We start from the raw sequence: 26,502 nt of genomic DNA, 5'->3' as shown, positions 1-26,502 counted from the left end.
TACAGAAAAATATACAAACAACAAAAGCTCAGGAACAATAGCAAAACAAAACAGAGAAAAACAAGACGAAAAAAAGCAGAAAATATTAAAAATTAGAACAAATTAAATATTGGACCCTCCAACACCAAATTCAGTGTTATGGAGTCAATGCCAACTGACATCAACCCTATAGGGCAGGGTAGAACTGCCCCCAGAGAATTTCCAAACTGCATCGGAGTAGAAAGTCCCATCTTTCTCCCACAGAGCAGCTGGTGGTATCGAACAGATGACTAAGCGGTTAGTAGCCCAACTCAAAAACCATGAAGCCGCCAATCTGCGATGCTGTGTTCCTCATTGAGATGGGGCAGGTAGGGAATCAAGGGGGCGGGGCGGGGCTGGGACCGGAGGTGGAGCCAGGTCCCAGGAGCTCCGCCTCCCGTCCGACTACGTTTTCCTTCCGGAACCTTTGTGCTGCGCGCCACTCACTTTCCTCCGGACCCTTTAGAGCCACGAGCACGTGCGCTTCCGGTGTCTCCGGGCCACCCAGCGTGGCCCTCGCGTTTTTTGGCTCGCGTGTGCGGGCCGGTTCCCTCGCGGCCTCACGCGCTTCGGGGGCCTAGAGTCATGGCGGGGCTGACGCTGTTTGTGGGCCGCCTCCCGCCCACGGCCCGCAGCGAGCAGCTGGAGGAGCTGTTCAGCCAGGTGGGGCCCGTGAAGCAGTGCTTCGTGGTGACTGAGAAAGGTAGGCGGGCGGCGGCGGAGAATCGGGCGCGGGGAGCCGGGGAGTGGGGCCGGGTTGACGATCGCGTCTCCACCTTAACCTGCCCTCAGAAACGGACTAGGACTTCAGATTCTGTTCCAGACGGACTCTGCGTTAGTTATGACGGTCGGTTCATTCGTGCAAATGAGGGCATCCTTTTGCGTTTCTAAAGCACTTTCGGTTTGTTACTCACCTGTTAACGCCTTCCTTGATAGTAATGAGAACCACCCCCAGACCCGCTGGCATCGGGTCATAAATCACGCATAGCAATTCACAGTTAAGGGGACTAACTTTATGAGAGCAGACTGCCTCATCTCCCATGGAGGGAGGGGCTTGTGGGTTTGAATCACTCACCTCGCAGTGAGGAGCCAAATGCTTATACTACGGCGCCACCAGGGTATCCTAATAGGGATTTAATGAAGTGCCAGAAAAACTTCTTGATCGAGGTGGGTGGTATGTTGAGCGGCTAACCACCAAGGTCGGGGCTCAAACTCACAGCTCCTTGATGAAGCGTTCTGCTCTCTAAAGGTTTACAGTCTCAGAAACCCATGGAGACAGTTCTACTCTGCCCTTGTAGGGTCACTATAAGTCAGAATCAACCCAATGGCAATGACCTTGCCTTTTTTTTTTTTTGGTGGGGTCAGGTATATTGAGAGGCAGTTGATTGCCAGACCCTGGGCTGAAGTTTATATGTTTAGCTCATTTATATTCTCAAGACTCTTGTTGAGTGGAGATGCTTCATTTCACAGATGAGGAAACGGGGGTTTAGAGAAGTTCAGGAACTTTAAATCAAGTGTTTATGATAACTAGTACGTAGTAGACCTAGAATTTGATCTCCAGACTTAAAAGTTCTTAACCATTTGTGCCTCTGTTTATTCTGAAAATGATAGCCTACTGTGTGGCAGGCGCTGTTCTCGATCCTGGGAATCTAGCAGCAAACCATTGCTTTCAGGTTTTCCTGGTGGGGAAAGCTCCAAATAAAGTAGAGCGTGATAATGATAGTTGCTCAGGAGAAGGAACAACCCGGGAAGAAGGATCAGGAGTGTGTGCATTTGTATGGGGGTGGGTGTGAAGTGACAAAATAGATAGGGTGGCAGGGGAAGGCCAGAGGGAATGAATGAGGTTGAGGGAATGAATGTGTACAGCTCTCAGGGGAAGAGCCATCCAAGCAGAGGAAACAAGTTCAAGGACACTGCAGCAGGCGTGTGCTTGGTATGTTGGAGGTATAGCATGAGTCCAGGTGTGGAGTGGAGTGGGTAAAGGGAAGAGAATTAGGAGCTGAGAGCAGAGCGGGAACAGGGTACCAGATCATGTAGGACCTTATAAGCTACTTACTGCGTGCACTTTGGTTTTTCCTCAGAGTTGGAAACCAATGGAAAGTTTTGATCAGAGAGTGCTGTGTAATAACTTAGATTTTGGAAAGTTCTCTGGGGCTGCTGTGTCGAGAGTAGAATGGTGGAGAATAGGACCGAAACAGATGGCGGGCTTTTGCAGTCATCCAGGGGAGAGGTCACGGTGCTTTGAACCAGGGGTGGTAGCAATGGGAGTAGTACAAAGTGCTTGGAAGGCTGATGCTTTTGAAGGCAGGACTGAGAGGATTTGCTGAAGGGTCAGAAGTGGGGGGTGACGGCAAAAGAGGACTCGGAGCTGACTGCTGCACTCCCCTCTGGCCTCCCCACCCCACTGCCTGAGTATATGAATGTGCAGGCTAACCCCCAAACCACACCCACTGCCAGTGCATTGATTCCAACCTAGCAACTCTGTAGGACAGAGGAGAACGACCCCATGCGGTCCCTAAGACTCCTCGTAATGGAAGCGAACTGCTACTGCTGTCTCCTGCAGAGTGACTGGGGTTGACACTGCTAGCCACGTCCTTAGCCACTGTGCCACCAGGGATCCGGAGGGATAACAGCTTGCTAATCATTACGGAACAAAGGAATGCATGTGGCTCAAAACAGGAAAGTTGTGCGCCAGGGTTGTATCCTTTCGGTATACGTACCCAGTCTATCATGAGCGAATACTCAGGACCTGAAGAAGAGCATCGCATCTCAGGATTGCACAGCCTTCGATCTGCAGGTGCTACAACCTTGCTCATCGAAAGCAAGGAGGACTTGTACTTGTGGCTGAAAGTCAAAGACTGCAACCATCACTATAGACTGCAACTGAATAGAAAGGAAACCCAAATCCTCACAACTGGACCGACAGACAGCTTCATAATAGATGAAGACAAGAATCCGTATCAGTCATCAAAGAACAAAAAATCATATTGTGAATGAGGGGAGTGCAGATTGGGGACCCAAAGCACATCCGTAGGTAATTGGACATCCCTTACAGAAGGTTTTCAGGAAGGAGACAAGCCAATCAGGGTACAGTGTAGCAACTATAAAACGTACAACTTTCTTCTAGTTCTTTAATGCTCTCCCCACTATCATGATTCCAATTCTACCTTACAAATCCGGCTAGACCAGAAGAAGTACACTGGTACAGATAGGAACTGGAAACACAGGGAATCCAGGACAGATGAACCCCTCAGGACCACTGATACGAGTGGTGATACCGGAGGGTAGAGGGAAGGTAGGGTAGAAAGGGGGAACTGATTACAAGGATCTACATATAACCTCCTCCCTGTGGGATGGGCAACAAAAGTGGGTGAAGGGAGACGTCGGACAGTGTAAGACATGACAAAATAATAATTTATAAATTATCAAGGGCTCACAGGGCGGGAGGGAGGGGGAAAATGAGCTGATACCAAGGGCTCAAGTAGAAAGCAAATGTTTTGAGAATGATGAGGGCAACAAATATACAAATGTGCTGGACACAATGGATGTGTCTATGGATTGTGTTGAGTTGTATGAGCTGCCAATAAATGATTTTTAAAACATAAATGGAGACAAGATTGAAGCTACCAGGAATTTCATCTTGCTTTGATCCAGTCATTGCTTCCAGAAGCAGCAGAGAAGAGACCGAATGCCATTGCACTGGGCAACACAAGAGCAAGCATATCATTCTGAGTGCCTGACCCGAGCCACGATACCTTCACTCCCCTCAAATGCGTGTGTGACAGTTGGACAGTGAAGGAAGACCATAGAGTGGATGCATTTGAATTATGGTGTTGCATCTCAGTGCTGGTACCGGTCTCCACGTGGCTTCTCCAGCTCTGAGGCTCTGGCTGCCGTCAGCCTGTCTCTGTGTGGCTTGTCATCAAGATTGTCTTGCAGGGACTGAGCATGTGTCCCACCTCCAGCAAGCTATTCATACCCTTAGCACTTCCAAATGAGGTCATCAAGCTGCGACCTGATTGACAGGCTAAACTGCACCCCGTCACTCTTCAGTCTCAAATTGACAACAGATTATGTAACTTCCACAGGCATCTTGCTTGGTAAAGTAGCACATCAGCACTAAGAGGAAGGCTGTCCAGGAGATGGATCGACACAGTGGCTGTCAGGATAGGAGGGTGCAGTACTGGGCACTGCTTCATTCTATTGTCCATAGGATCACTGTGAGTCAGAACCAACTGGACTGCACCTAGCGACAGCAATCACTCCATCCTCACATTTTCTTTGGTTGGCAACAGAAACTGTAGTTCAGACTGTTGGGGCTCTGGTGGCTATGCAAGCATGGCCCTAGCTTGGGTCTGTCATTTCAAAGAGAGAATGGAATGCTGAGCCTCACCCAGTGGTAGATCAGTCCTGGGTCGTGACTAGATAATTTTTTAATGAACCAGGCTGGAACAGAAGGACTGTCCCCCACACATGGCGCGAGACTGTTGCTGGTAGGTGCCGTCAGGTTGGTCCGGTGGTCCTGCATCATCCTTGCATTCCTGTGTCTGCCTCATTTGGTCTCCGTCGCCTTTTAAAGGAGCCTGGTGGCATTGACTCCGTAGGCAGTGAGGCTTTCTTCTTTACCAAGCGTGTCAACTGCTATTAGTGGCCTGTCCATTTCCACTGTGTTCAGACACTCGCTGTGTGTACCAGATCTGTTTGAGGAGCGCTGCTGGACCCTGCCCTGTGTTTGGTTCCAGGAAACGCTGCCCGGGGTCCTCGGAATCCAGGCTGCCTGTAATCGTACACTTGCTGTGCGTGGTGTCGGTCCTTAAACCCTTCATTCCTTCTGTTACAGTCCTCTTTGCTCGCCAGATGGTGTCCTATCGGGAAGAGTGCTGGAGGGAGGGATGGAAGGAGGGAGGGGGGAGTTCGCCCTCACTGGTGGTGACTCAGGCCCTGTCACTGCGCCATGAGGCGGGGCTCACTTTCTCAGGTGGGGAGGACTTGAGAAGGGGGTGTGTCAGTGTCGGCATCCACTGCGCAGCACTCAGTGAGCACACCTGCGCTTTTTTGTGGGGTGCTGACCGCCTTTCCAGTTGACCTGCTCGGGGTAGGGCCTTAGTTTGATTGTTCCTGTTTGCTGAAAGACGAAGGAGTAGGCTTTGTGAGAGAGAAGCCAGCTCTGGATTTCCGTAAGCTTTTCCTGGGCCAAGGGCCAGCTGTAATCCGTCCACATCATTATTTCCCAGAGTGGCTGATACCACCCCCTGGGGGCACTAGCGCCATCGGGGGTGCTGTGAAAGCAGGCACCTACACTTTATCCTGGTTATAGGGATTGGTGTGGGGGTGGGGCAAGTCTTTTACTTTCTGAAAAGGGGGCAGAGAAGTCTGGAGACTAGGCTTCGGTGGCTGGGCAGGGTGTCAGAGGGCGCACCCCCAGGCAGACACAGGTGCAGGTGAGAGCCGCGGGTGCCTTTCCTTTCTGCTGAGTTTGGTAAGAAAGAACAAAGGGAGGTTGCAGTTGGAACTTGAAGCTGTTCATCAGCTTGTCCCCACTTCCTTCCCTGTGGCCCTCCTGTCAGTCTTGCTTCTTTCCCCCGTGAGGCTGGCCGATGCTGCAGTGGCCTGAAGGCATCTGCGCGTTTGCTGTTAGCTGCCATGGAGCCAGACCGAGTTTTCAATGCCAGATTTTCCCCTAGTCTGCCCTGAACCTCTTCTGAATCTGGCCCTGGTCCAGCACCATAGCCACTCACAGGCCTTCCTTGGCAGACAGGTGGGAACGGAGCCCACCGCTCTCCCCGCTGATTTGGGCTTTAGAACTTCCTGCCGTGGGGCTCTTATTGAGACCCGTTGCCCCCACTGACGTGTATTCCCCACCTGCTGCAGGGGGCAAGGCGTGCCGAGGCTTTGGCTATGTCACGTTTTCCATGCCGGAAGATGTCCAGAGGGCCCTCACTGAGGTCACCACCCTCGAAGGCTGCAAGATCAGCGTCACTCTGGCCAAGAGAAAACTGAGGAACAAGTCCAAGGACAAGGGAGAGGGTGAGTGCCTGGTCTTGGAAGGTCTTCCCTGGGTGAGCAACAGCCCTGCAAATAAGAGTGTGTGGCAGCGGGGTCTTCTAGAATGGGAAGCTGCCTCTGTTTCTCTGTCAGGCCCCAAATCAGCCTCTGCCTTTTGCCTTAGCCCTCGTTCACTTCCCAAGTCTGGATACGTGGTGTTCCTGTGTGCTGCTCCACTTAGCCCCATGGCCAGTGGCATCTGTAGCTAGGAGCTGTAGCTCTTTTCCTGGGATGCTCAAGGACTAAAGGTGGGTGTTTGGGAACACAGACTTTCTATTGCTTCTTTTTAAAGAAAAACTGGAGTCCCCAAAGAAGGCACCGAAACCCCCAAAAGCCAAAGTGGCAGATAAGAAAGCCAGATTAATTATCCGGAACCTGAGCTTTAAGGTAAGTGGCAGTAGAAAAGGGGGCTGGGCCAGCATTCGAGGTGCTGGGATGCCTTACCAAGATGGCATAATGGCCTGCCTCCCTCCCTCTCTCCCTCCCTCCCTCCCTCCCTTCCTTCCTTCCTCCCTCTCTCCCTCCTTCCCTTCCTCACATGGGTTCAGAAGAGTGGGCCTGGGTAAACGAGACTGTTAAGGATACAGGTGAACAGTGTAAGGATGCAATGCTTTCTGAGGGTGACTTTGGAGAAAGGGCATGAGGCTGGGGGCTCTGTCACTTGTGCCCTTTTTGCCTTTAGAGATGTTGTAAGTTGTCCTCTGTCAAGCCATGTCACCGGTGCCCTAGTCTTAAAAACGACAGGGGAACCAAGCTCTCTGGCTCTTGTTTCGCGGTGTTGGCTTGCTTGTCTCACGCTGCCCTTCCTTCACCTTTGCCTCAGTGTTCAGAAGACGACTTGAAGACGGTGTTTGCTCAGTTCGGAGCTGTCCTCGAAGTGAACATTCCGAGGAAGCCAGGTACTGGCAGGCCGGCCTTTGGTCTGGAGAGAATGAGAAGGGTCTGACGTCCCCTCAGCTAAGCATCACATGAACTAGAAGTGCGAGCTGAACGGGGCTTCCTTGTCAGAGTGTGGGTATGGCCTGGAGACAGTGAGTGAATGTGATTACTATTATGAACTAAACCCTATTTGAAATAGAAATATGAGTGAGGGGACATTCAAAGTTGTTGGGAAAGTGGAATTAAAGGCTAACGGGGCATGTCGCTCTCCTTGTGAGCCCGGGTGGAGGTGGTGTGGACAACGTACCCGGCACAGTGCTTGTCCAGTAGTGGAGACTCAAGTTATAGTGCTCACTCCCCAGGGGAGTTCTAGCTCTGGTTTGATCAGAAGTCGCCTGAGAAGGCTCCCCGCAGTGCGAGGAAAGCCCTGCCTCCCCGGGCCTGAGTTAGGGGTTCCCGGCTGGTTGATGGGACTCTGGCCATCCTGCCAGGCCGAGTGAATGTACTTTGCCTTTTCAATCTCAGTGTTCTGTCAGCTCCCCGCCTGCTAGCTCTTAACTTCTCTGTGCATATGTCTGCACACAGATGGGAAGATGCGTGGCTTTGCTTTTGTTCAGTTCAAGAACCTCCTAGAAGCAGGGAAAGCTCTCAAAGGCATGAACATGAAAGAGATCAAAGGTAAGCTCTCTAGACCACGTCGTTGGCCCAGATATCGCTGGTGTGTAGGGGAACTGGCACAGTGACCCACTTTCTACGTGGCCCGAGAGGAGTGCTTGCTCTGCTGAGAGCCTGGAAGCCGTACTGCTCTTGGTCCCAAGGTCAGCAGGGTCAGGACCCATTGTGGTGTTCCTTGCCCGTCCTTGGTGATGAGGGTATGGCTGAAGAAAGCTGTCCTTGGAATACTCAGGGAAGGTGAAGGTGCAGGCGCAGGTGCAGGCGGGAGTTAGGGAACATGGGTGGCAGGTTTCTCTTTGGGCTAAATTTTCATAACTTTGCCCCCTGCGTGCGCCACCACATTCCTGGGTATATTTGCAGTGAAGGTAAATACCCGTTTCCTAATATCCTCTCTGGAACCTGGAAGCATGTGTAGGCGTGCTCCCTTTCTCTCCCACACCACCTCAGTGTACCTGCCTATCCTGCTCTGCGTCTGCTCAGAGTGCACTGTTGTTGCAGGATGGTCTATGTAATGTGGAGCCCTAGTGGTGGTGTGGTACACATTGGGCTGCTAAGTACAAGGTCCGCAGTTTGAAACCACCAGTCTCTCCACAGGAGAAAGATGAGGCTTGCTACTGTAAAAAGTTAACAGTCTCAGAAACTCACAGGGGCAGTTCTACCCTGGCCTGTAGAGGTCAGAATTGACGCAATGAGTCAATTGACTCACGACGGCAGTGAGTTTGGTCTATGTAACAGTAATCCCCCCTGGGAAAGGCAACATTTCTGTTCTTGGATGAATGGGTTAAGGGTTATCAGATTAACTCGATGCTGGGAGTTTGATTTAAGGACTAGCATTCCCTGACCTGCCACTGTCTTTGACCACACTGGTTCCGTTGCTGTCTTTGGTGGTCAGACATTGGCAGGAGGACAGCTTTCCAAGTGACGCTTGTGTCTGGCAGGGCGGACAGTGGCTGTGGATTGGGCTGTGGCGAAGGATAAATATAAAGGCTCTCATGCTGCCCCCGCCGAGGCCGCAGGTAAGATGTGGGCTGGGATGTGGACACATCCCGTGGCTGGATTCGAGGTTTAAGGCAGCAGTGGGCAACCTGCAGGTCAAGACTCTTGGTGGGAAGGAGGGGGTGTCAAACACCCTTTCATGGGGGTCGCCAGATTCATAACAGTAGCAAAATTACAGTTATGAAGTAGCAGTGAAAATAATGTTATGGTTGGGGCGGGGGCACCACAACATGAGGAATTGTGTTAAAGGGTCGCGGCATGAAGAAGGTTGAGAACCACTGGTTTAAGGGAAATTCTGGGCTGGTGTCCAAAGCACAAGATTCACCAAACCTGAGAGAAGAGAACAGGCGTTTCTGTTGGCCCAAGCGTTTGTCATGCAGTCCCTGGCCTCCGAATGTCGGATCCTCTCAATGGAAAGCCACTCCTTGAGGGTGGGCACTGCAGAGAGCAGGGTCTGAGTCATGGTCCCACCAAGCCCTGCCCGTTCCCAGCATCATCCTAAGAGAGAGCGATGGAACATCAGGGAGAGGGAAACTTTCCACTTGAGTGCCACTCAAAAACCAATTGGCCTTTAGCACCAGAATCCAGAGAAGCTCACTGGTTTCAAGCTGACAGCCAGGCCCCGGTGTGAGCGCCATGCTGGCCCTGAGCCTCAGCCGGAGCCAGAGCTGTGGATGGTGGCGGAGGGCTCAGTGGCTGCGTCTCCCATTCTGGGCCAGGTAGCCTTTAGTCTTCTTTCTGATGAGGGCACAGACACCAGAGGTGTGCGGGTGACGACAGTTTTGTTGTCGGTCCTGCTTTCCCCTGATGGTGATTCCTGGTATACAGAGTGAGGTCTGTCCATCTCTTATGACAGTAACCTTATTGTGATACCCAGCTTTCTGGACCTTCCTCTGTAGGAGACAGACGGAACCCTGAACCGAAACAGCAAGGGTCAGGAAAAGAGAATGGCAGGGAGGAGGAGGAGGATGACAGTGATGATGACGATGATGGAGATGAAGCTGAGGAAGAAGAGTCAAAGCTGCCCAAGCCGGTGCAGGTTCAGAAGAGGTGAGCAGCTCAGCCTGGAGCCACAGGGGACGTCCTGAGATGCTCTTGTCTCTGAGAAGGCACAGGATCCTCTCTGTCCCTCTCTCCCCCTCCCCCCCCTGCAGTGTGCAGCCACCAACAGCAGGCACGCGGTCAGAACGGGGAACGCTCAGCAAGCGGACCCCGAAGGGCTTGCGTGGTCTGCCAGAGCTCTTAGCGTGGGCGAGTTAATTGTGGGAAAATGTGGAGTGCGGTCCTGGTGCCAAATGGGCTCCTTGGGCAGCCCGGGTCCTGAGTCCTGGCCTTGCCGTTCCAGGGCCGCCAAGAGAGCTGCACCTGCAGAGAGCAGCGAAGAGGATCCCTCCGACGACGAGGACAGCGACAGTGACCTGGAGCGAGGGGACGGGACCGATGATGACGGCGAGGACACTGACGAGCAGGAGGATGAAGGTTTGTCCCCCATCGCTGACGCTAGAGGCCTCTTGGAATTGGCCCCATAGTGTTCTATCTTTGTGGAACGCTGACAGTGAAGCGGCCTGCCCCTCGTTTCTTCAGATGGCTGGTTTGGAGTACTGCTTGAGGGTTCGGCTCTTGTCTCAGAGAATTGGACACCTAGGCCAGTGCTGAGCCCCCGGCCTTTCTTTCTGGGGTATCCCAGTTGAGTGAATCACAGGATGTTGCCTCTCAACGGCAAGGTGGATTTTAGGCAATGTGTGTTGCGTTGGAAGGGGGGAAAGACGAGCAGGGCCATTGTGAAGAGCTGTAACCAGTCCCTCTGGTGCCATTATGGAGACTAGGGGTGTGCACGTGTCACGCACTGAGAAAGGCAGGCTGCTACCGAATGAGGACTTGTGTGGGGGAACCCTCTATTCAGTTACCTGCTTCCGTTTTTGTAAGAAGCTGAGCTGCGGTGACGAACCCCCGCCGTGAGGAGGTGGTCTCTGGTGAAGCACCACGCCGCCCCTCTGCAGGAGGGCGGTGAGGCCAGGCCGGTTGCTTCAAGGTTTCCAGCTCCGGGTCCCTGCGGAGCAGTTCTGCCCTGTGCCGTGGGCCACTGCGCCCTGCGGCAGGCTCCATGGCGGCGGGTTGTGGAATGGAAACTTGAACCCTGCAGGGGCTGAGAGCCTGCCCTCTGTTGCCCACTCCTTACGGGCTTGGATACATGGTTATGAGAGGAAGTTGGGGTTTAAAGTTACAGTGTGGAGAGTGTCACACAGCAAGTCAGCGCTCCTCACCGGTCTCCCGGCAGCCTCCCAGGCACCCTTGTTTCTTGTGTAGTCTTCCGGAACATGGGAAATGTCTGTTTGTCTAAGCAGAAATGATGTCTCTTCTTGAGGGGAAGCAAGTATCCTGTCCCCCAGATTCCCACACTTCAGGCCCCGACCCCCCCAGAAACCCCCACTGTTACAGCCTTCCCCTGTGTGTGTGGACGTGAGTGTATGCATATATATATATTGCATATAATATATATATTAGCAAACGCACACATACACACATGGATGCGGTAGGACATTTTAAATGACCTTTTTATTGTCTGCTCAAGAGTTTAAAATTATATCAAACTAGAATTACATTTCAAGACATGCGTCTGCTCCCAGCAGCGTCTGGGTCTCCCCTGCCTTACCCTGGGGCTCGCCTGGTCTGCTCTGGTTCCCCTGTATGCAGCTTTCCTTCACGGGAGAGTGAGTTTGAGCCTCCTTCCATTAAGAGTTGCAGACCCTTCATCCGTTAGAGTGGTTTTTCTTACTGATTTTAACGAGACCTTTAGAGATTGAGGCGGTTAGCTCTCTGTCTCTGTGGTTTGCACTGTCTTCTATCCCCGTTTGTTGTTTGTCTTTTCCCATTAGATGTTCAAATCTCCAAGAAAAAGCAGAGGACACTGCCCTCTGATGTGACTGAAGGGAAGACTGTCTTTATCAGGTACGTGTCTGCCGCCAACGTCGATTCCTTCCCTTGTCCCTCCCTCCCTCCCTCCTTTCCTTCCTCACTGGGCGTGGGACCCAGGCCAGGGAGCACCTCTGATCCCAGGAACATTCCAAACACTGAGAAGTGCTTGGATATCCAGACCGCCAGGGTCCGGATATCTTGTTCTCATGTGGATTTCATTGAAGCTGGTGACATCACTGGGACAAATGGTCCTGCGGCGCCTGCTGTGTTAGGGAGGGCCGGTTGGGGAGTGGCGCCCTTTGCCCCAGACATCCTCTTCTCCTGTAATGCGTGTCCAGAACAGAGGATGCCTTCCCCGCTGATTCTCGGACGCCTGGGCCTGGGAGTGGGCTGACTGCCCTGCCAGTCTGCTGGCTTCCCGAGGTTGGCATAGTTCTGAGTCAGGACCTGTCAGCGCACCTGACTGTGAGCGCCCAGCTGCTTGAGCAGGCCAGGTGGGTCTTAATTCAGAGGTTTGTATTTTACCCTCTGTACAGAACAGTTAAAACTAGGCAGTTTTGTCATGCCAGTAAGCTTGTTTTATTTTTAATTTTAGAAAATTTAGAGAATAGGTGAGCAAAAAAAAACCAACCCTTCCAAAAATAACCACTTTTCAGAGGACCCCTCACTCTGATCCCCATCACCACCGTTTGACTCTCGGGCCGTGCTCAGCCGTTCAGTCTCTCAGCAGCATGTCTCGGAAGAAGGACCATGTAAATGACTTGACGGGAGGCGGAGGCAGTGGGGGGGTGGGCGGTGAACTGGATCTTGAGGCTCAGAAAGAACACAGGGAAACAGGGATGAGAGAGAGGCCACGAGGTTGGCGGTGGGGCAGGCTGGAAGACATTGTGCGGCTAGGAAGTGTCTTAGACCACTTTTACCTGGCCTGCTCTGTGAGAGGTAGGACCATCTGAGAGAAAGGGGAGGAGCTACGTGTCAGGGGCTGTTTGTCTTACTCCTGGGGGAGGTACACAGCAGGGATTGAGGACCTCTCACTGTGGGTTGACATTTCTGACAAATTCGCCCTCACGTCTCTTGGTCCCTCTGAGAGCAGTACGGAGAGTCCTCATTTTGCGTTGGCTAGAAAGCCGCTGCTTTTCCTTGTAAGATTTTAACTGAAATGCTGATTGGCCTTCAGAGCCACCCAAAACAACAGCAAGCCTAAACTCCATGGCTGTCGAGTCTGATCTGACTGAGAGCGACCCTCGGCAGGGTTTCTGAGGCCGAACATGGTTGTGGGCGTGCACAGCCCCGTCTCTCATCCGGGGAGCAGCTGGGGGTGAATGGCCACTTTGTGGCTCTGAGCCCAAGGCTCACCCGACAGCGCCACCAGGGCTCCACAGCGCCGAGGGGAAAATGGTGACGTTAATTGTTCACGATGTGTCATCTCACAGGCTGGAAGGTGGGGGCCCAGTTGAGGGGGCTGGGAGCTTTCTCTCCGGGTGGTGAGCACCGTGCAGAACCTGCTTTGTCTTGCGCATTCGCCTTCGCCCACAGCTCAGTGAAATGTCTCACGTGTGCAGCCCCTCCCCCACCGATCAGATGTAGCACTGCATTCGCAGCACCCAGGGATCTCCTGGGGGGCCCTGCTCTTCTGAAGTGAACCTGAGTCCCTAACTTGGGGGTTCTCTGTATGGCCCCGTTTCAGATTGCTGGGAGAGAGATTCGGGTTCCGGGGCGGCCTCATGCGGCACAGGCCTGTCTGTTGGGCGCCACCCCTGCGTATGGAGCTGTGCCTGGGCAGTGGAACGTGGTGGCGAGCCAGGGACCCCTGCTCCAGATGTCGGACTCACTGAGCCCATTCCAGAAGCCAGGCTCTCACTTTTGAAATGGGCCTTGCCTCTGAGCGTCTGGTTGTCTCCCACAGAAACCTGTCCTTTGACTCGGAAGAAGAAGACCTTGGGGAGTTGCTTCAGCAGTTTGGGGATCTCAGATACGTCCGCATCGTCTTGCATCCGGACACAGAACACTCCAAAGGTAACGGCTGCCCACGGGCCGGGGGCCCTGCCGGAGGGGCCCTGGCCCTCTCGCCCAGGCCTCTCTCCTGTAGAAGCCTTGTCAGCCCTGGCTGACTGCCGTTGGGGTAGTGGAGCCCATGTGGTGTTTCACGTGGGTTTCAGTGTAAGTTCATCTCGGGAATTCAGCACTCCACAGTGCTGGCGATTCTTGGCGTGCCTTTTGGTTGCTTTGGTGAGATGGGTGCTGCCAGATCCCGTGTTGCCGTGGCAGTCGTCAGGGGAGCTAGGTGGCAGGAGGCTCCTCTGACCTGCAGCTGGCAGGTCAGCAGCTCTCTGCTCGTCCCGAGTCTGATTTCACCGACTCCAGTTCTCAGGAAGCAGTGAGTCCAGACTTCTGACTCCTGGTTCCTGGGAAGTCTAGCAGGAGGGCTGTGAACTCCAGGAAGATGCCCCACTGCTGGGTCCTTGCCGGGAATAAGAACCTCCTTCCAAAAGCCTCGTGTTGAGATGTGGCTGCTGGTTTTCCCCTCAGCCCTCTAGGATGTGCCCAGGAGGAATGATGGATGGAGTACAGAGCCTTCTAGCCCGGCCAGGCTGTGGACCAGCTCCACCTGGGGGCGCCTCCCTCAGGTGCCTGTACTCGTGAATGTTCAGTTACCCATCTTGGACGTCTCCATTTTCACTCTCATTTTCTGAGAACAGGACTCCTGAGTTGCACAGTGTCCCCAGTACTGGCCGCTTGCCGCTGCCCCCTGCTGACACCCGCACCTTTGTCTCGTCTCGGCTGCCAAGGGAAACGGGGTGGACTGACTTGCTGCATCTCTTTCTTGGTCTCTTAATGTGAGCTGAGAGTTCCTGGTTTTCATAGCTGCTCCCGCGCTGTCTTTCCTGAGCTCACATGAAATCTCCCTGACACCTCTCTGCCTGGGGCTCCTCCAACGGCTCCTCTGCCTGCCCGAGCTCAGTGCCACCTGGTGGCTTTCAGTGGAACAGTAAGAGAATGCTGACCCGTGGAGATGGCACGAGCACAATTCTTACCCACTCGAGAAGGCCCTGCTGTCTTTCTACAAACAGTCTGGTTGGCCTGTTAGGGACACTGGCCCCACATTGCTATCACCTTGTCTCTTTGTATAAGCCAGGCACTGGGCCAAGTGCAAGGAAGAAAGGTCCTTATTCCTGAGCTGTGCCGTCTCTGGAAAGTTCCCTCCTGGCTGGCAGAGCTGTGGATGAGGGGACTCAGAAGGGGGACCCTGAGGAGGGAAGGCTGCCCAGGTGGTGACCTTTGTCAGTGGGAGCCACTCCTTGGGCAGGAGGGCGGTGCCTGAGCAACTCCAGGAAACTGGCGTCAGGTCCGTGGGGGTGTGAGAGGAGGCACAGGGTAGAGATACCGACAGCGTACGAGACTGTCTGCTGTCAGATGGACTTCTGGAGTCCTGCTCTCTGCTGAAAGCTGCTGCTTCATCTCCTGGCCGAGGTTGGGGGTGGAGAGGCCAGACTGTGATCAAGTGCTCAGCTCCTGCCTCTCTGATCCCTGCTGGAGGCCCCCAATCTTTCTCTGGACTTCCTCCCCCCGCACACACCCCCCATGCCCCAGTTGCGAGTGCTGGCCTGTGCCACCAAATATCACTGTTGTCCCCACTGGGCACCCGGTCCCGCTTCCTGTGGAGAGCGCGCAGCAGGAGGGAGGGGGTGCCTTCGCCCTACAGTGCGGCTGTGCAGAAATGTACTTCCCAGTCAGGAAGCCTGGTCTGAGTTCAGGGTGCCGGCTCTGTGGGTGCACTGCCTCTCACTTCTGGAGAAAAGGCCTGTTTCTCTGGATCTTTCCTTTGCGGTGGTCGTGGATCTGGGCTTCCAGCTTCCCTCAGCACTGCTGGCTTCGTCTGCTTTTTAGACCTCAGAGGAGAGCGAGTCGAGACAGGCCCAGACGAACACTGCGCCCCACGCATAACACGGGGAACAGCACACTGGCATATTTGGGGAGGAGCATGATTTAGTCCATAACCGATGGCGAGGCTGAAGCTCGAGGAAGCGCTGGAATCGACTCCAGAAGTATTACGGTTCCACTGAGAGTGCAGCTCCTGCTGCCGCCCCCCGCCTGTCCAGTGGGCCTGACGGGAGGAGCCTGCCCCTCTGCCCCGTCAGGTGGCCCGCCTGTAGTGTTTGCCTTTGGCCTTCGGGCAGGTCAGCAGAGCGTGCATCACCTGGACTGTGTTTTTATGCAAATAGCGCCCGTTCCGTGCACGTGCTGTGAGCAGGTGCCTCAGATGTCTTTCATGGTCTTTCTGCAGGCTGTGCCTTTGCCCAGTTCCTGACTCAGGAAGCAGCTCAGAAGTGCTTGGCTGCTGCTTCTCCAGAGACCGAGGTAAGGAAGCCGTGGGCCTCCAGCGTCCATGCAAATGGCTCCGGCAGGCCGCGGCTGATGGGCACACAGGGCCCCCTCCAGTTCTCCCCAGGGATGATGGCGAGTGAATAAACTAGCTTACTGAGCACTTCGCCAGAGTCGGCACGGCGCTCAGCGCGTCTCCTGCCTGCCGTGGGCAGGCCTCCCCGCAGCCATGGGCTTAGGAAACAGGTGTGATAATAGTGTCTAGTGTGCTTGGATTGACCTGGGCTGCAGAGATGAGAGACCGCCATCGGGGAAGTGCAGCGAATGTCGGAGAACGTGTGGCCCACAGGGAGTTTTTCGGTGCGGCCTCTAATCCCACAGGTTCCGTGTTTGGGGCCCTCACATCCACAGAGCTGTTGTGACACACATCCCTGAATGGCGTCAGCACGCAGCCATTTCAGCTTTCTTAGGAGACAGGAGTCCGCTTGTGCCCAGAGCATTTCCCGGAAGTTGGGGTTAGGTGGGCACCGATCAGCCCCAGGAAAGAAACCGTTTGCTGCTGGCTGCCGTGTGTGCTCACGGGTTGTGTATACAACTCTCCTCAGTGTTGCAGGCTCTGTGACCCAGGAGAGTGGCCTGGCAGCCCGTTGAGCAGATGCATCCTGGGAACTGAGTTCTGGAGCAAAACCGGGGTGGTGGGGTGTGCTATGACATCCTTGCGGCTCTTTGATTCTCACTGGTTCGTACTGACCGATGGGGTGGCTCTCTTCCGCAGGGTGGCGGGCTGAAGCTGGACGGCCGGCAGCTCAGGGTTGACTTGGCCGTGACCCGGGACGAGGCTGCAAAGCTTCAGACGAAGAAGGTGAAGAAGCCCACCGGCACACGGAACCTCTACCTGGCCAGAGAAGGCTGTGAGTAGCGCAGCGAGGCTGAAGCACGCACGGCCTCTGAGCTGCTGGCACGGACTCTGGCTTTCCGTGAGGGAGCCGGGACCTGGTTGTCAGTGAACCTGCCCCGCTCCCGAGCCTGCAGAGCAGCAGGGCAAAGAGGGAGGAGAACCCAGATTATCTTGGCCTGTTTCATCCCAAGGAAGCTCTCGGGAGGAGTTGCAAATGATGATGAAAGCTGCTGTGTGGATATTCAGGGAGGGGAAATTTGCCCCCAGCCTCAGAGTCAGAGATAAGCTCTCACTACCCCAAAAAGCCCATCTCCTTGGTCACACCCACTGGTCAGCCTGCCTCTGCCCAGCTGCGCTGGCTTCTGGCACTGGGCCCTGAGGACTCTGGGCTCTGGGGCTGCCTTCAGCACAGTGATGGCCCCTAGGGCCAGGACAGGGGCAGCCTCAAGGGGGATCTGCTGACGCCTCACAGCCGACAGGGAACCTGTCTCCAAGCTCCTGGGCCTGTGTGTGGACTCGGGGTATGTACGTGAGGAGGAGGGCCAGACAGAGTACAGAATGTTCACCCTGCGAGCACCTCAGGGCCCAGGTTGGTTTCTGGGCCTCCCCAATGCTGCTGTGTCCTGGCCCAGAGAGTCCTCTGGATGCTGGACAGGGTCCAGTCACCTGTTGTCCCCGTGAAAATCCTGGCTGACAGGCCGTTCTTTCTCCTGCTTGCAGTGATCCGGGCTGGGACGAAGGCTGCAGAGGGCGTGAGCGCTGCGGACATGGCCAAGAGAGAGCGGGTGAGTGGGCGGGGCCCCGGCCTTGGGCTCTGTACAGCTTAGCATGGCCCCTCACAGAACCTCCAACTTCATGGTGCCCTCAGTAGGGTGAATTTCCAAAACGCTACCCTGCTTCCTGTCTGTGTTAAAGAAGCCACCGGGCTGCTGGGTATTGCATCCGCCGTGAGGCCACTGCACGCACAGGCCAGGGTCCCTTGTCCCAACAGTGCCCGGCACTGCATATTTGCTGAAGAGTATCATGGGAGTGTCCACGTCACGGAATCCAGCTGGACTTGCTACTGTTAATTGGTGCCTTTCCGATCCTCTGCTGTTCGATGCTGTTAGTTCCCGCTGACTTATTTTCACCCGTAGAGCTTACCTTCTGAGGACTCTGGGTGATGTAGAGGTTACGTGTTGGGCTGCTAACCACAAGGTCCGAAGTTTGAAACCACCAGCCGCTCTGCAGGAGAAAGGGGTTTATTTACTCCCGTTTCAGTCTTAGAACGCCCAGGGCAGTTTTGCCCTGTCCTATAGGGTCACTCTGAGTGAGCATCCACTCAGTGGCAGTGGATGAGAGCTTACCTTCTAGAAGCTAAGGCAGATGAGAATAGTTAAGATGCGCAGGCGTTCACAGAACTAATTTGCTTGGAACCCTAAAGTGCAATTGATGCTGAGCAGGGAGGAGACAGTGGTGGCAGCAGGAGGCTAGATACCTTCTTCATGGGCCTCAGCTCTAGGTGAGGTTTCCGAGCCTTTTGGAGGGACAGGGGTCCTAGGAATTGGGCGCCTCACCTGGGGCCTCTCCAGCCTTTTTCCGATCATAGTGACACTATGGACAGCATAGTGACGTGTGGTGTTTCTCTTAGCAACAACTTTGCCAGCGAGAACACTCTGGTAGCTATGCTCTGCAGGGAGCCAAACCATTAGCCGAGGCCTACTGGGTCCTCCGGTCTGGATCGGCTTCCAAGGGCTGGGGGTCAGTAGTGTGTTAGCACCTTATCAAACACGGTGCAGCAGGAAGCAGGAGACTTGAGCAGAGGGAACGACAGATATATTGAAGGCCTTTATCTGTGAGCCTTTTTAAAGACAAGTCGGCAGAAGGACGCCGTCCTTTGGCTGTAGACCCAGATCCGCAGCCCTGGGTTGGGCGGCAGCACAGTGGCAGCAGGGTATCAGGGCAGAGTGCGCTTCTGTGGTGGTGGAAAGAAAGCCCTTGGCCTCAGGGTGGCAGCACTGAGGCGAGACCCTGTTCGCTCACAAGATCTTTGAATAAATTCCATTTCCTTGTGAAAGGACTAGGTTCTGGTTGGAGCTGGGGGGTGACTAAGGTCTGGCACCCAGCTGTGTGCCGTAGCAGTCTTGGGCCTTTGCTTAGAGCTGGGTTTCCAGCGTGTTCTCACTTAGGGCTCCTGGCAGGCTGGGAGGTGGGCATGTGTTACACTTGGAGTTACAGTTCTGTTTGGTAGGTGGGAAAATTGATGCTTACTTGCCGCTTCTGCAGGGAGGGCTGGATTTTGACACCCACCCCTTTCTTCCCATGGTCTCCCCTCTCCCCACCTTACCTCCTTGTCCCGTGGCTCCCCCCACCCCCAACCATGTGAGCACTCAGGCTGGGCAAAGCCCTCCTCTTCTGGCGCGTTTGGTTGTGGCGGGACCTTGGTGCTCCTCTGCAGAGAGCTGGGTCTGCCGCCAACCGTGTGTTCTGCTTTCAGTTTGAGCTGCTGAAGCACCAGAAACTCAAGGACCAGAATATCTTCGTCTCCCAGACCAGGCTGTGTCTGCATAACCTCCCCAAGGCCGTGGACGACCAGCAGCTGCGGAAACTGCTGCTGAGTGCCACCCGCGGACAGAAGGGGGCGCGCCTCAAGGAGGTGAGTGCTGCCCACCCGCTGCTGCTGACCGAGGCTCCTTGGACTCTTGTCGGGTTGGGAGACGGGGTTGCCGGTTCTCACCTGTTCCCACATGAGAACTGCCTGTCATGTCCCGAGGGCCGGAGGCACTGCTGTCTGCTGGGCATGGAGTGAGCAGGTACCAAGTCCGCTGTGTACACTGCCCTTCTGAAGGGCATTGAACTCCCTGTTAGGCTCTGACCCCATCAGAGGGCTCCTCGGAGCCACCCGAGTCTTCAGCCGGGAGCAGAACCGTGGCTGCACACAGGCCTCCCCTGCCCAGCTCCTGGCTCCTGTCCTCAGTCAGTGTGTTCAGTACAGTCACCGTCAGCCTCACTCTGGGCCTCACGGGAAGCCCCCTTCAGAGTGCCTGGCTTGGGGTCTGGGGGAGCACGGAGCAGACACAGCCCAGCCCACGGCCCACATTGCTGGTGGACAGCTGGGTGTGTGACTTCTTGTGTTAGCGTCCACGTCCTTACAAAGGGGCTGATGTTGAAACCTGCTGGAATTAGAGGGGTGTGTTTGTCTTCGATCGTGGCATGGCACCAGGTTTGCCTTACGTGTTTTGTAGGTATAAGTTTATTTATTTTGAAATAAAAAACCAAAAACAAAGGCTGAGCACCCCTCCGCCGGCCATTAAAAAAAGTGTGTGCATACAAAACCCATCCTTAGGGATGAAGTGTAGGTGGTCTACTCTTGCGGCCCCAGCATCCTCCCAGCATCCACCAGGGGGCAGTATCGCCCACTCTGGGAAACTGGCTCAGCATCTGGGGAAGATTGCACCCTCATTCTCCCTGAGGGCAAGGCCTCCGTTGGGCAGCGCTTGACCCCCCTCGGCTCACACCTCAGTTCCAGGCCCTGAGCAGGCCCCCACCCGCAGGCCCAGACCCTGAGCTGCTCCAGTCTGCGAACAGCAGCTTCCAAGGGCAACAACATGTCAGTGAACAGTTTTCCCTAAGCGCCCTGCCATGCCTGGCCCCGGGATGGGCTGGGGGCGACGCTGAGCACCCCGGCCTGCAGTGTCTCTGTCTACAGCTGCCAGGCCTCTTCCACCACCCCACTCCCTCAGCGGGCAGCAGGAGGTACCAGCGACCTCTCAGCTTGTCCACACATGGAAAGGAAGTGTCTCTCACTTGGGTGCATATTTGTAGTTCTGTGCTGAGAGCCGTGTGGACCGGGAGCCTATGGAAAGCAGGCTCCCTGTTTGGTGTGCTGGCCACACTCAGCACAGGCCTTCCTGACCGCCCTGGACCTGCGCTGGGTGCCCCGGGCAGCTGCTCACTCAGTAACGACTGCTGTCTGCTGCTTCGTTGCCCAGTGCAGGGTGATGCGAGACCTGAAAGGCGCTCATGGGAACACCAGGGGCCAGTCGCTGGGCTACGCCTTTGCAGAGTTCCAGGCCCATGAGCACGCCCTGGCCGCCTTGCGCCACCTCAACAACAACCCTGACATCTACGGGCCGCAGAAGGTGAGCCTGCTGCTTGTGAACCTGCCTCTTCAGTCAAGGGGAGGAAGCCTGTAGTGGGGCTATTGGGGGGCAGCTCTGTGCCTTGGCTGACGGCTGGTCCGTCTCCCTCCAACAGAGGCCGATAGTGGAGTTTTCTCTGGAAGACCGGAGGAAGCTGAAGGCGAAGGAGCTCAGAATCCAGCGCAGCCTGGTAGGAACCCCCCTCTCCTTCCCCGCAGCCTCCAATTCTGCTCTGTTCAGTGGGCGGCTCTGCCTCATGGACTAGACCCCTGTCGGCTCCTTCAGGAGGTTCTTGGCCACGGTCACGTGCTCTCGGGGCCCTCAGACCCCCTCTGTGGCCTGCCTTGTAATCGCCAGGAATCTGTTCAGGAAGGGATGGGGGAGTCAGACCCCTCAGCGGGGCCCAGAAGGAGGTTGTCCATCACCCCATGGAGAGTGACTGTGGGGAGCCCACAGGGGCAGTGCTTGGCCCTGGAAGGGCTGTGAGTCAGGGTGAGCTGTCGTTCTTGCTTCCTCTTGGATGGCCTAGGAAGGGTGCTGCCCCAGGGCATCAGCCCTGTTCTTCATCCAGTGTGGGGCCAGGGCTGTACCCATACCCCGCTCCGCCCCTTTCTCACTGCGTGTCCCTCTGTGAGGTAGGACCTCTCTGTGTGTCAAACCTGGGTTTTCAGGGAGATTGACGTCAGTCACGCTAGGGTTCCAGGAGCTAATACATGGAAGGAAGGTGCTCGTGTCCCATGTGGTCAGCATTTCTGAGCCCAGGACCCTCGCATGCCGGCTCACCAGCACAGAGTGCACCGCTGGTGCAGGGTCCTCAGAACAGGGCCGCAGAGGGGCGGTTGCCGTGGCGAGCGTGGTGGCTGGCTGTTACAGAGACAGCGAGCTGCTTGCTGCCTTGCGCCTGCGCCATTGCTTCCAAGGAGATACCGGACTGTGCCTGCCTTGGTTCTTCCCTCACAGGATGAAGCTGGGGTTGTCGCTCCCATCCTCTGTTCCCCGGCGCTCTTGGGAACTGCTTATCATCTCTCCTGTTGATGAGACGTCCCCTGTATCCCACTCACAGAGCTTCTCTTCTGTGGAATGTTTCTATCAAAGACCCCTTGTCCAGAAACCTGACTGTGTCTTCTGGTTTTGTGCAGCAAAAATCAAGGCCCGAGCCTGCCCCTGGAAAGCCGGTGCCCCCCAACCCTGGGAAGCAGCAGCCTCAGAAGCCAGCTCCCCACCAGGCCCACGGCCAAAGCCAGGCCCCCCCGGAGCAGGAGGGGACGGCGTGGGCGGGCTTCCAGACCAAGGCTGAAGTGGAACATGTGGAGCTCCCCGGTGGGAAGAAGAGGAGGAAGGTCCTGGCGCTCCCCTCACACCGAGGCCCCAAGATCAGGTGAGCGGGGCCGGGCACCGCGGGGTGCTGCGCTGCGCCACACCTCTTCTGCACCGCTGGCTTGGTGCCCTCCCGCTCCCACACCGAGGGGCCGGCAAAGCTGTCGCTCAGGTCCCTGTTAGCTGGGGGCTCCTCCCAGGGTGTCCGTGGGGGCCACACTTGGGGGATGCCCAGGAGGGGACCTCTATCTGGCTTGGTGAAGGCCCCGCAGGTGTGAAGGCTGGAATCAGGTGCAGAGGCCTGCTGAAGGCACTCCTTTCAGGGCTCAGCACTTCACGGAACAAGAGGCCCTATCGGAGCCCTGACCGCTGTCTTGTTGCAGGTTGCGGGACAAAGGCAGGGCGAAGCCTCTCCCGCCCAGTAAGCTGAAGCCCCAGACCAAGCAGAAGCGGCAGGAAAAGCAGAAACTGCCGTCGAAGCAGGTGAGTTCTGTAGGAGGTGGCTCCGGGCTGGCAGCCACTCCGTGTCCCAGCTTCTGCACAGGTCACAGCCAGAGTACAGGCCGGCCCTGTCACTGTGCTGCCACCAGGGCTTAGTTTTCCCGGCTTCCCAGATGGGCTCACCCTAGAGCATGTTCATGCCGGCCCAGTTCATGTGACCAGGCCTCAGAAATGACATCAGGTCATGACCGGATCAGAATCAGAATCCGTGTGTTCAGGAGCCTTGGTGGCATAGCGGGTTACAAGTTGAGCTGCCAACTGCAGGGTCAGCAGCTGAACCCACTGGGCGCTGTGTGGGAGGAAGGTGAGCCCTTGCTCTCCCGTAAAGATGTGGACGTGATCCTGGAACTCCCACGTTGCACAAGCCCAAACCCAATCGCACACCTGATGCGTTTCTATGCCAGGTACTTCCTGTTGCCGCTGTCATGGGGCACCTGGTGTCCAGCTGCCTTTTCTCTGTGATGCCGAGATCAATCAGAAGCCCTAGTGATTGCCTGTCTTATCCCTCCATTGATCATTGCCTCGGCCACCGTCCCCTGATGGCCTGAGTGTTACCTGAGCCCCCTGTTTCCTTACAGGCAGCAGAATAATGCTTCTGAGTCTGTCATTCCTTTTGCATTTTTCAGCTGCTAACCGCAAGGTCAGTGGTTCAAAACCACCAGCCACTCCAAGGGAGAAAGACTAGGCTTTCTACTCCCATCAAGAGTTACAGTCTGCTCCTGTGTGGGAAAGAGACATTCCAGATAATGAGGAAACAGTATCTTATGATCCCAGCTGAGGCGAAATGAATATCTCCTACATGAAAAATAAATACTGAACGTTACTGTATATACGTAGTTTCTGAGTTAGTTACAGTCTCAGAAACCCACAGGAGCAGTTCTGCGCTGTCTTGTAGAGTGCTTGTGAGTCGTCGGCATCGACTCGGGGGCAGTGACTGAGTGCGCGAGTGAGCCAGTGTGTAGAATTCAGGAAGCTCTCCCTCGTGAACGTGGTGACTACCAGGGGTCAGCAGCAGACGTACCTGCCTGAGCCTCCCCGCAGCCCTTGCAGAGGCATGAGTTGGGGCCTTCTTCCGCGGTGACCAGGGAGATTTCTCAGTGCCGGGTGTTGCTGGGTTTGTAGAAACCTGACCTGTGTCGGTCAAGTGCAGTCTTGTTTGCATCCCATCCTCGGCCAGCAGGAGCCCTTCAGGCTGCGGAGCTCTTGGACAGCTGTCTCTGAAGGTGTCCTTGCTTTCCAATGCCACAAGGAGGCGCACCAGAGTGGCTCCTCCTCTGCAGGTGGTTCCTCCCTGAGTGGGTGGGCAGGCGAGTGGGCAGTCAGCCTGTGTCCTAGCAGCTGAGGTCCTCTCAGCAGGAAATGGTGGTCCTGAACTCGGCACTCTGAGATCAAGCTTGCTTTAATGTGAGTTGGCATCGACTCAATGGTAGTGAGGTGGTGTTTCTTTTCCCTTCCCCAGCCTGTCCTTCAGAGGTCAAAGCAGCCCTCTTACCTCTCCTGGGCACAGATCTGTGGCCTCTGCATACCCTGGGCCATGTGCTTGGGGCGGGAGAAATTCACAGGACTGGCCCGGTGACTGCTGCCCTGGCTAGAGTGGGCCCCCAGCTGAGGTCACCGGTGGGTGGCTCCGCTCCGCTGGAGTTTTTTTGCTGGAAGGCCACCTCCATCTGGTGTATCTCTCTACCGGCTAGGCGTCATGCTACCTGAGACTGACCCTTGTGTGTTGCCTTCCCTTTGTAGGTGCCCAAGAAGAAAGCCAAGGGCAATAAGACAGAAATCCGCTTCCACCAGCTGGTCGAGCAATATAAGCAGAAGCTGCTGGGTCCTTCCAGAGGTGTGCCCCTGGCAAAGAGGAGCAAGTGGTTTGACAGTTGACCCACCAGCAGCCTGGCCCCGAGCCGCGTGCATGAAACTTGGAAGCCCCGGTGAAGGCCCAGCAGCCCGCCTCCGCGTGTCTGTCTGAGGGCTGCTTGCGGAGGATCCTAGGCTGTGCCCGCCTGGACCCCGTTCCCCTCAGAGGCCCGGGGATGTGGGCGCCTCAGGACATGCCGGGAGCAGTGTGTTGGGGTGCCCCCGGGAAATGGGGCGGACTTTGAAGATGTGTGTTCTGGGTTTTTTTTCTGCCTTTTGTTCTTTTTAAATCATTTTATTAGGGGCTCATACAACTCTTATAGCAATCCACACATACATCAAGTGTGTAAAACACATTTGTACCTTCATTGCCCTCATCATTCTCAAAACATTTGCTTTCCACTTACGCCTTTGGCATCAGCTCCTCATTTTCCCCTCCCTCATGAACCATTGATAATTTATAAATTATTATTTTGTCATATCTTACACTGTCTGACGTCTCCCTTTACCCATTCTTCTGTTCTCTGTCCCCCAGGGAGGAGGTTACATGTAGATCCTTGTAATCAGTTCCCCCTTTTTACCCCACCCTCCCTCCACCCCCCTGGTATCGCCACTCTCACCACTGGTCCTGAAGAGATCATCTCTCCTGGATTCCCTGTGTTTCCAGTTCCTATCTGTACCAGTGTACACCCTCTGGTCCAGCCAGATTTGTAAGGTAGAATTGGGATCATGATGGGAGGGGGGAGAGGATGCATTTAGGAACTAGAGGAAACTTGTTTCATCGTTGCTACACTGCACCCTGACTGGCTCGTCTCCTCCTGTGACCCTTCGGTAAGGGGATCTCCAGTTGCCTACAGTTGGGCTTTGGGTCTCCACTCCACACTCCCCCTCATTCACAATGGTATGATTTTTTTGTTCTGATAATGCCTGATACCTGATCCCTTTGACACCTCGTGATCACACAGGCTGGTGTGCTTCTTCCATGTGGGCTTTGTTGCTTCTGAGCTAGATAGCCACTTGTTTACCATCAAACCTTTAAGACCCTAGATGCTATATCTTTTGCTAGCTGGGCACCATCAGCTTTCTTCACAATCTTTGCTTATGCACACATTTGTCTTCAGTGCTCTTGTGGGGAAGGTAGGCATCATGGAAAACCAATTTAATAGAACAGAGTGTTCTTGCATTGAGGGAGTACTTGAGTGAAGGTCCAATATCCATCTGATACCTTAATACTAAACTTATATGCACATCGATCTATTTCCCCATCCTCATACATACATATATTTACATATGTACATGCCTGTATTTAGACCTCTATAAATGCCCTTTGCCTCCTACTTCTTTCCTCTATTTCCTTTTACTTTCCTCTTGTTCCACTATCATGCTCAGTCTTCATCTGGGTTTCAGTAATTCCTCTTGGTTACATTACCCTTGATCATGCCCAACCAGGCCTCCTGCACTCTTTACCACCAATTTGGATCACTTGTTGCTCCCTTGTCCCTGGGTTTGTTAACACCATTACCTTTCCCCCACCTCCCCCTTTCCCATGACCCCCCGGAACTGTCGGTCTCGTTGTTTTCTCCTCCAGATTTTTCATCCAGCCTATCTTATTTAGACAGACCTGTGGAGATAGTAACATGCACAAAAACAAGACAGAGCAAAACCAAGCAACAATATACAACAAAGCAACAACAAACCAATGACAAACAAAACAAAACACAACAACAAGAAAGAAAAGCTTGTAGTTAGTTCAAGGACTGTTTGTTGGCCTTTAGGAGTGTTTTCCAGTCGAGTCTATTGGGGTGCTAAGCCCTGCCCCCAAAGTCTATTTTTGGTATTACCCAGGGACTTTGTTGCTCTGTTCCCCTTGCTGTTCTGTTGCACGCCCTTGGTGTTTTGCCTAGGTGTGGTGGGATGAGATCAGACAGAATTCCCACACTGTCTCCAGTGTTGTCCCTGTAG

General features: G+C 54.8%; 1 protein-coding gene across 1 annotated transcript; it reads left to right on the top strand.

Annotated features, from left to right (window-relative positions):
- Positions 1-488: 488 nt before the first annotated feature.
- RBM28 (RNA binding motif protein 28) lies at positions 489-25,026 on the top strand. Its single transcript, XM_075558635.1, has 19 exons — positions 489-721; positions 5,890-6,045; positions 6,356-6,450; positions 6,887-6,962; positions 7,528-7,620; positions 8,556-8,633; positions 9,513-9,663; positions 9,959-10,092; positions 11,490-11,562; positions 13,436-13,545; positions 15,815-15,888; positions 16,628-16,763; positions 17,471-17,535; positions 19,227-19,385; positions 20,722-20,871; positions 20,987-21,061; positions 22,011-22,249; positions 22,572-22,671; positions 24,430-25,026. Exons 1-19 carry the CDS (start codon positions 604-606, stop codon positions 24,562-24,564), a joined length of 2,217 nt encoding a protein of 738 aa, XP_075414750.1. The 5' UTR covers positions 489-603; the 3' UTR covers positions 24,565-25,026.
- Positions 25,027-26,502: the final 1,476 nt, after the last annotated feature.

The sequence above is a fragment of the Tenrec ecaudatus genome, chromosome 9 (assembly GCF_050624435.1).
Source record: "Tenrec ecaudatus isolate mTenEca1 chromosome 9, mTenEca1.hap1, whole genome shotgun sequence".
NCBI lineage: Eukaryota > Metazoa > Chordata > Mammalia > Afrosoricida > Tenrecidae > Tenrec > Tenrec ecaudatus.
This window is presented reverse-complemented; position numbering and strand designations above follow the sequence as displayed.